The 9973-nt window shown below is 35.3% G+C and overlaps 1 protein-coding gene across 3 annotated transcripts; it reads right to left on the minus strand.

Annotated features, from left to right (window-relative positions):
• Positions 1–315: 315 nt before the first annotated feature.
• LOC103701416 (Tetratricopeptide repeat (TPR)-like superfamily protein) lies at positions 316–8430 on the minus strand. Of its 3 annotated transcripts, XM_008783451.5 has the most exons (5): positions 8081–8414; positions 6006–6144; positions 4429–4460; positions 663–749; positions 316–566 (listed from the first exon to the last, which is right to left on the minus strand). In XM_008783451.5, the coding sequence occupies exons 1-5, from the start codon at positions 8315–8317 to the stop codon at positions 432–434; spliced, it is 630 nt and encodes a 209-aa protein (XP_008781673.4). In that variant the 5' UTR covers positions 8318–8414; the 3' UTR covers positions 316–431. The 3 variants fall into 3 exon arrangements, with proteins under 3 accessions (XP_008781673.4, XP_038989437.3, XP_089786394.1); XM_039133509.3 differs by lacking the exon at positions 6006–6144 and having other exon boundaries at positions 663–795; positions 8081–8430; XM_089930268.1 differs by lacking the exon at positions 316–566 and having other exon boundaries at positions 661–795; positions 8081–8426.
• Between the last annotated feature and the right edge of the window lie 1543 nt (positions 8431–9973).

Below are 9973 nucleotides of genomic sequence, written 5' to 3' on the forward strand. Positions count from 1 at the left end.
GTTAAGCAAACAAAAGTGGAGCGGAGAATAATAACGGTTTTACAAATATTAGATTTGGGCATGTAGATTAGATTGTTGGGAGTACCATCATAATGATGCTCATTAACTTCAGTAACAGCTTAGCTTTCTTCAAGTTCTGATGCACGGTTTTATAGTTTATTTTAATCACACAAATGTTACAATAGTTTTAAGATACTATCAGACTACTCTCTTTTATGTGTTCACAATGCCTATGAGAAGCATGTGCTTAAGGTGGGTGCAGACGTGCAGTGTTCCGCCTCTCAGCACAAACTTTTCAGAAATAGTTATACTAGCTTAAACAAACTGAGGTTTAATTAACTAAGTCTGTAGAATATTTTGGTTCACAAACAGTCAAATACTTGGCTCTCTACTAAGCTCAAATTACACAACATATCTACAACTGAATAGCCTCAGGAAGTTTCAGAATTATCTCCAACCTTAAAACGGGTATTAGCGGTACTCAAGCCTGATGAGTGTAGTTGTTTTCGCTTCCTTATCAAATGTAAAGCACTTCCTCGATCAATCCAAACTTCCTCACAATCGGGCTACAATCACAATATTAATAATCCTTGTATAAAAACTCTCCCAATTTCACTATTGTCAATTAAACAATATATGATTGATCAGTAAGTACTTTGTACCTTAATTGCTAGAGCCCTGTCGAAACTTTCGATTGCAGAATCAGGTTCACCAAAGTTCAGCTGTGCTCTACCAAGCGTAATCAAAGCCTGAAAGAACATATATTCATCCATAAGCCTGTAGATACACATATGACTGCATCAAAGTAGGGGATAAAGTTAAAATGTTGATGTAAAGATAATTATGAATTCATGCATTCTAAGCATAACTACAAATAGCATAGACTTTAAAGAAATAGATGTACAAAGCGAATCATCAACATACGAAAAATTGGATGTAAGATGCTATAATCAATGTATGAAATATTTTACTAGAAAAATGCATCAGTAGTTGAGCAATGAAATACCAATATGTTAACTTTTAAATTATTCGCCTCTATAAAAAACATCCCAAGCACAGTTGGCAATGCAATTAAATATATCAAGTGGCATGCATTTAAAAGAACATGTAGTATTTGGAATATGATTGTGATATCATTTTCAGTACCAGAGACAAAATAAGCATGGAAGCAATTAACTGTGCATATAGATCCTTAAACTCTTTTGATGTTTAGATATCCTGATATTAAACGATTCTCTCTCTAAGAATCTTTTATAGAAAATGAAGAAGACAATGGATGGTGACCAAAATGTTAATATTCTTGCATGGGAGACAATTATGAGAAAGGGACACCAAGGTGGAAGGCTATAGAGTCACAAAGCTACCATAGAAGTTGGTTATGATCAAGAAGATATGTGCAAATTTCCTTTCGGGAGCCAATGGTTCATCATGTCACTGCAAACTATCAACTAGCATGACAAAGGAGGCACATTATGGAGCATTAAGGCACTTTGGAAGTGACAAAACAAGAAGAGGCAAAAGAAGAATTTCACTGCCTATAGCAAGGAAGCATGATACATCTAATTAGTCTATTTGCATGGCTAACTGAAATACCTGAGCAAACCCCCACTTGGTGTTTCCATTGAAATGTGATACAACTAAAAAGAGTGCGAGTTCAAGTCCTCAGAGGAAACAATTAGTGTAATTTGCCCTACTCCCTGATAGAAAGGATAAAATGGAAGATAAGATGATAGTAAACTCTTAAGATGAGATGCAACTCAGAGGAAACATTTATTTGGTTGTGGATGCTAAGTGCCCAGAAAATAGTCTAGCAGTAGTGCAAGACCACCTACAAATGGATGATATTTATTTCCAGACAATGCCTGCTGTACATGAAAACTTGATACAGAGGAGATCATATATGATAATATCATGTCGCAGAAGTAGCCAACGAGAGGATGTGAAATAATTCTGCTCAACTGTATACCTTTTACAGATGTTTCAAATGATGAGCTACAGACCAGGCTATATATAACCATAACATTTGAAGGAACTTCATATACAGCTGCAATTTGTTATGGAGTTTTAGGTTACTTCCTGGCATGATGTAAGAGCTGAAAAATCAAGACTGAAAACTTCTGATATTCTCTATATTTGAAATCAGAACTGCTCAGAGTTTTCATATTGTACATTGTTTAAATTTTGGATCAATCATATGGAGTTCTAGCTTACTTCTTGGCATGACGTAAGAGCTGAAGAATCAAGATAAGAAAATTTCTGAGATTCTTTAAATTTGAAATCAGAACTGCTAAGAGTTCTCTTACTGAACATTGTTCAAATTCTGGATCAGTAAAATGTCAAGTAGAAGAGTTCCAGAAGATCCAGTTATGCGTACAAGCAACAAAATGAAAAAAGGAGTTTTCCAGAGAAACTATGCGTTGATGAGATCCTACTCCATCCAAATTGACCATAACCATGACCATAAACTATTAAGGTAGACCATATGAGTTACAAGTCCTTTCTGCATCATTCCTTTTCAGATTACATCCTCCATCTTTGCCAGTGTTTCCAAATCCTTTTCTCACAATCACCATCCATGTACTGTTCCCTTTCTTGACAGTGTGACGAGTCATATTTCAGATTCACCAAGAGTACGGCTTGGGGGAGGCACATGGCTGTGAAAACATGGAGCATGGAGCTTCACAGACACTCCACTTTGGAGTATGTGTTATATAGTAAATAGATATACTCATACTATCTTAGTAGGGTTTCCACAATTTTATCCTTAATTGATGCAACTTTTCACATTTTTATTTAAATTATTTCAACACTATTATTCTATCTTATGCAACTTTTCACATTCTTTATTTAAATTATTTCAACCTACTATTCTCCCTTCTAAACATTCGCCTTGATATTTAACTTCAAACACAATTATGTTCTTGGACCTCTGTTCATTGCCCTTTATTACCCAACATTCTAAATTATATAGCAATAGATGCCTTATTGCTATCTTATGAAATTTTCCTTCTTGATTTTCAACGGCATAAAATGATTACTTCTAACAAAGAAGAAGAATGATTTCTTACACATGCATCTTCCCCCTTCATCCATTCTACCCTGGTAGTACTAAGACATCTATTACTTCAATCTCTATATTAGATCTAAGATAACATAATAGGTCACACTCAGGCATCTTGTGGACAGAGCTTAATGATTGACCTTGTTTTAACTTCACCAAGATTGCGTTTAATATACTCCATCCTAAATCTACTGATTTTACAGCTTTGATATTCGTAATTTTTACCAAAGAGTTTATTATTCAACCAATCCAGTTCTCATCTTATTGATTAATATTATATTATTTAAAAATAACATGCACCATTGCATCTCACCCTGAACATCAACAATGAGTCCATGTACAGCAACTCAGCAAATACATAGAATTTTTCTTTTGTATGTGCGTGCGTGCTTGCCACAACAACATCTGATTCTTTCAAAAATGACCATTGTGCATGCCTCCACCCAGATCGCTTGAATGAAAAATTGATGCATAATGCTAACCCTTATTATACTATTGGTTATTTCTAATGAGTCAGATCATAGCATAACAAACTCATCTAGCAACTGCTAGTCAATAAGAGTACATCTCGCAGAAGCGTAACAATTAGGGAGACAAGGCTAACAATTTCGAACACTGATTGGGATACCAGCAATGTGGCCTCTTTGGTCAAAACTCATTATCTGACAGAAGACTGGTGGCATTCTACATGGGTTATGTGCAACATCACAAGTATTTGAGAAACCTGCAGAAACATTTAGTAGGGTGCAATTAAGCTGTGCCCCTGTAATGGCCTTCAGCCATATAGATAGAGTATAATAATATAAATAAATCAAAATTAGGATTACTTAATTTGACTTTTCCAGGAAGTAGTCATTTTAAACTTATCTGAACTTGTACAAATAATCAATTATTGCAGTGCTGTGACTTTAGTAGTTCTTCGTCAGTTCATCATCTCACATATGTTGTTGTTGTTCTGAATATCATTATACTCCCCTTTAGTTCTTAATCAACTCACTTTATTTTCTTGTGGACCGCAGTTGTTATTAGACATAGGAAAGAGTTAACTACTGCAGAAGGCCTCGGCAATTCACCAAACAGCCATTGAGCTTAGACCACCCAAAGGCTTAGCGATTTAACCAGATCCACTTAAAAGGCCATGGACCATTCACTACGAAACAAATATCCATTAAACAAACCCACCCAAATTTTTCCTTGTTCAAATAATTAGCATCCAGAAAAATATCTGAAATCAATAGATTTAGAAGAGAAGCATGCATACAAATGATGATGATGATAGTAAATTAGTAATAGTAGTAATTGTAATAAATGATGAATCATGAAAAGAAACACCAGCTTCTTAAGATGACATAGTGTTATCAACAGACCTCAAGCCATGAGGGTTCCAACTCTGTAGCTCCTGCAAAACAACACAAATAGGATAACGATAACACATATGGGTGAATTATATCATAATCTACACCATAAATTTTTCTTTAAGTGCATATACAAAGGGAACTCAAATGTATGGAACTCTTGAGAGTAAGACACACAATGCTTGGGTGGTCTAACCAAATCTACATAAAGAGATTCAAAAAGTACAAATCTGTATAAAAAGGATTCAAAACACATAATCCTAATTACACAGTAATAGTAAAAGCAAGAGAATGAAAAACCTAAGTGCTGAATTTCTCTGTAAATACAAATGACAAATTGGTATATTGCACTTATTCTTTGCTAGTGTCTTTCTACTAAAGGAATAAATTAGTTTATTAATTATATAGACTGTGCTGTTTCTCTCTTGCAAATGATACATACATATGGATGGTTGCTAATTTGCTATCCAATAAGGATGTCCAGGTGCTCCCTTCTGTCATGGCACAACGTTGCCAAAAATCATCTTTCATAATATGACACCATAATGGTCAACAGAAGATGGGCCAGATTCAAGAGAAAATTGTTTTCCTCAATCGGTATTTGCTATTATTAGCACTCCTAAAAGTTTACACAGTAAAGGAATCTGAAAATGCCATTACCAACAGCATATGCATAATTGATTCCAACATCATGGATAAGGTCAAGACTCCAGACAACACCCATCTAAACCAGAATCAATCTTCATATATACATTTCTATATCAGCACTGATTTTTTTAGTGCTTCAATGTCTAATAATTTTGTAATGAACTGTATTAATATCTGAATTTCCTATATCTTTTTTTCCCATCTAAATTTCAACCTCAATAACTAAAAAGAATGATAAACTGAAGTTATACAGAGGATGAATTTCTAACCCGAAATCATGATGGAGACACACAAACACAATCAACTGTCCATTGCAGAAGATCCAACAAGTCTAGAAGTTTCTCACTTATGCTGCAAAATTCTGTGTATTACATGCAAATGGTCTCCAAATTCTAGTAGCGGCACAATTATGAAAAAACCATTGTCATAAAATAAAGAAGCCCTAAACTCATACGATAGAATGCAAGCTGTACTAAAAAGCTTGTCAGAAGCTCCTCTTAACCCCATTCCAACCTCCCTGCCCCAAACACACACACAAAAAAAAAAGCAAAAGAAAAAATAAAAGGAAAATGTCAGGATCCATTATAAAGAGATGAAAGAAAATTAATGAAGTAATCTAGTCGGGCCTGCCTCACTAAAGTAAAAAGTGGAGACCGCATGTGACTTCCTTCAAGAGGTAAGACCTCACTTGTAAAATGATACACATATTCTGCATATGTTGGTCCATTATTCCATGTACTAATTCCTAGAAAAGTATGAAAGAGTATATCTGGGTAGACACACAAAACATCAATTGACTTAGGAAAACAAGACAAAATAATTTAGCCAGCATCAATATTCAAACCCCCTACCCCCAACTCCTTTCTCTGATATCAGATATGTGTTAGTGCAAAACATTATCATGAAAAATCAATCTAAAGAGAAAGAGAAGTAGGGCATACGTGTTGCAGCTTTCAAGGCATTCCATGCATCACCTATCTCAAGTAAAACTTGTGCCTTTTGTTCATGCAGTATTGCATTTTCAGGCATCAGGGTAAGTGCAGCCTCCCACTTCCCAAGAGCTTCACAATACCTTCCATTCTGGAATCGAATATTTTAAAGAGATTTTGGTAAATACAATAGTTGGAAAGCTCACGAGATATAATATACTCCCCAATAGGAAAAAAGAAGAAATATGACTGCTAGAGATAATGAATTATTAAATTGATTTGCTTACTCCCAGCTATATTTGTTAAGGCTTAACTCGGTAATCGTTGAACCGGTCTGAACCGGGAAGTTTGGCATGTACAAAATCGTAACAATGCCAGCTTGGGATGGTTCAATTACTTCGGTCGGTTCGTATATAAAATCCCTCCAACCCAACCCGTTTGATGATTCGAGAGCCTTTCAGCCTCTCTCTCTCTCTCTCTCTCTCGTTTACTCGCTACCCGAGTGCCGCCTTCGATGATACCAACACCATCGGAAGCCGCTCAACCCTCTTTGATATTGGTGGTCACCAGTAAGCCCCCCCTCTCTCTTGCTCTACTATGGTCAGGGTTATATCCCTCCCTCCCTCTTCCTCTCTCCCTTTCCTTCTCCCTATCCCCCTCTCCATGTCCTTGTTGAAGCCCTTCTCAATCATCCCCATTGCAGCCCTCATGCGGTGACTCTTCTTATGTCCCCCCTCTCTCCCTCTCTTTCTCTCCCCCCCCTTCCAGGCTCTTAAAAATCTCCTTACTTCCCTCTCATTCTCCCTCTTTCCCTCCCTGTTTAACTACACTTTGACATGACACTATAGAGACCCATACCGTACCATACCAGTAGTCGACTGGTACAAATCATGATACCGATTCAGTGAACCTTGGTTTAACTGTCTAACGCATTGATGAGAGAAGAAGTTATGAATATCCAAACAGTATAAATAAAAATATGATGTCAGGAATATTCCAAAAAATAGCCAAGGATAAGCTTTTCATGGATACAAGAATAAAACTCAAGAAAATTTCATTTTCTTAACCAAAACTTCGAATACAAATAAGTCAGGCATTGAGGTTTTTATTTGCATTAACAGCATTTGTTTATGCATTTGATGCTTGAGATGGTTCTTCTCAAAAAATGCATATTTAAATGACACATCAAAACTCTTAAAGATGTGTTAGAAAAGTAGTGGCAAGTGTTAAAAAGTCAAGATAAAGGTAAACAAAAAAGTGAATCTTTTGTCTTGACGAGGATACCTGGGAGATTGATAATTTAGGAGAAGGCGATATGGATGTTATTTGATAATGATATTGTTTTGAGGGATGCATGAGTTCAGATTATATGAAAACGACAATGAGTATGATGCCCTAGGTATAATTAATGGCCGAATTTTCACCTTTGTGGGATCAGACGACTTATAGAGAAAAGTGAAGAGAAAATTGACAAAATATTTGATATAACAAGAGCTGGCTGCAATAAGTAAGAATGATTGACAATACACCAAGAGAATTTTATCACAACAATTACACATGCAAGACTGCCAGGTAAGGAAACTTGAGAAAAAGATAAGCTAATAGAACATATGTAGTAAAAGTATTTCAGTGTGGGGAGAGGAATGAGAATATTAATAAAAACACGGGAATATGAAAAAGAGATAATTAGAAACCAGTTGACACCAAGGAATCGCCACTAAGGAATGTGTGAAGGGACTGAGGATGCAACTAAGACCAAATAGTTGGAATAAATCTTGACCGGAAAATATTTGGATTGCAAAGATTGCCATATAAATCCTGTCGTTTCTATTCGAGTTACCAGTTACCAAACTGGAAATCTATAGAATTGGAGACGCGAAGCAGCAGTTTTCTCGCTTTTTTTTAATCGGATAAACTTAGTTCACAGAGATTTGCTCACTATAACACTTCGCAACAGTCCATTCAGCTTCCAATCATCCAAGCACAGCATAATAGAACGGAAAATCCAAATTTATGCTAATATTCTACTTGAGTATAGTTATTTTCCTTTTAATTTCTTGAAATCATGCGCAGAGATGGGCACATACCTCGGCGAGCAGATTCCCCTGAGATTCGAAGGATTCGGCGAGCTTCCTCGGGTCGTCTTCTCTTGAACCAATAGCTAGGGATTTCGGGCCATCGGAATTCCTTCCATCTTCTCCTCCTCTTTCCTCTTCCTCGGCTCCGAACGGGAGAGTAGGATTTAAAGAGATGGATTGCGATCGAGATCGCTTCTTCCCTCCCCCCTCCCCCCCATTGGCCTGATTCTTCCACACTAATTTCATAACAATTCTTCGATTTTTAGATTTCTTTCTCGCGGTTTTGGGGGGATTTCGCTCTCCTCACAAGTATGCCGTCGAGATACGGCATTTATTTCGAAAGAGGCCGGGCGGTGGATTACGAGTTGACAGCTGTTGGCCAGACCAACTGGCTGTTCCGGTAGCGTTCGAGTGCGGCTTGGACCCTTCGTGCCTCGGTTCACCTGTGAGCGCACCGAAATGGACATCTGAGCCCGCACGGTTCTGAGTAGGCAGCTCAACTTGGAATTCCGATTTTTTTTTTTGAGTTTTTTTTACCTAGTTTCTCCTAAATATTAAAATTTACATAAATATTTTTTTAAAATTAATATATATATATATCCTCATCAAATACTTATTTTGTGTGTATATCTATACCATCTAACGTTGTAAATTAGCAATTTAAAATTAAAATGACGACAATACCATTAATGGATAAACATAAAAAAAGAAATATTTATAAGAGTATACATGAAAATAGTAATTTTGGAAGATATTTATGCAATTTCATATATTTAGAAGGATATGTGCGTAAATTTGTTTTAATTTTTGGATAAATACCCTTTGAAATATTAAAATTCCCACGAGTGCCCTCCAAATTGATATTTACTTACCTACTTTCACAAAACACTATTTTTATATGAATACTTTTGACATAATAATTCAGCTAACATAATTAGCCAAAATTATATTTATTTAAATTAAAAATTAATTAAAATTATGAAATATCTTTTTATTTCTAAAGCCGATAACATGTTAATAGATCTCATTGAAAACTAAAATGGGTTGAAATAGAAAAAATAAAATTAGATTTTTTTGTATGTAAACTCTTATAAATATGTGAAATTGCATGAATACCCTCACAAAGTATTATTTACATATATATCTTTATCAAATATTTTTTTACACATCTACCTATTAAAGGTATTTTAGTCATTTTTAATTTTAAACCGCTAATTTCCTAACGACATTAAATGAGATGGGCATATATGCAAGAAAAAAGTAAAATAGAGGGTATACATGTAAACTAAGTATTTTATAAAGGTATGCATGCAAATATTAATTTTAGAAGGGTATTCATACAAATTTCAATATTTAGAATGATATGTATGCAAAAAAAATTTTTTTTTTTAAGGCAGAAGTCCGCGATATTATTTGACCCTCCATAAGCAGGAACGGCTCAAAAGGGCTTAAAATAAATACCATCCTTTGAGTGACACCAACATATTTGTATGGTGTATTATTCAAAGTTTGCTATATAAGTGTGCAACATATATCTTCAAAATACTTGAATCTTTGGAATATTTGATAGAAAAGAGCAAACTCCTATTCCCATCCAAAAAATTTAATAATCTCAAGGTTAAACTCTCTGCTCCAATTGAATTGAACATATGCATGACAGAATATTCCTCTGGTTGCCTATTCCTATGCCTTATCCTTTTTAGATGAGTGATTCCAAGCCCTTGAAATTTTGAGCTCTATTTTGGTAATGCTTTTTACGAAACAAATCATTCAAATATGCTAGTTACTTGAGTAGCAAAATATGGAATATTATTGTAGTTATTTATCTTCATTTTATGGCTGCCATAGCCATTGATGCTAAAGCCGGTATGGTTTTCAATAGTGTTGAGATTGTGGTGATGA

Source organism: Phoenix dactylifera, chromosome 4 (assembly GCF_051530095.1).
Source record: "Phoenix dactylifera cultivar Ajwa chromosome 4, Ajwa_hap1_PhDact_Kaust_v1.1, whole genome shotgun sequence".
Taxonomy (NCBI): domain Eukaryota; kingdom Viridiplantae; phylum Streptophyta; class Magnoliopsida; order Arecales; family Arecaceae; genus Phoenix; species Phoenix dactylifera.

Bases quoted from the DNA above. Each gene is read 5' to 3' on its own strand.
- LOC103701416 (XM_008783451.5), bottom strand. From the start codon at position 8,317: ATGAAATTAGTGTGGAAGAATCAGGCCAATGGGGGGGAGGGGGGAGGG. The intron at 4,461-6,005 runs GTATGCCCTACT...GTTGTTTTGCAG, and splicing joins TGCCTTGAAAGCTGCAACAC to GAGCTACAGAGTTGGAACCC. The intron at 567-662 runs GTACAAAGTACT...TTGTGATTGTAG, and splicing joins ACAGGGCTCTAGCAATTAAG to CCCGATTGTGAGGAAGTTTG.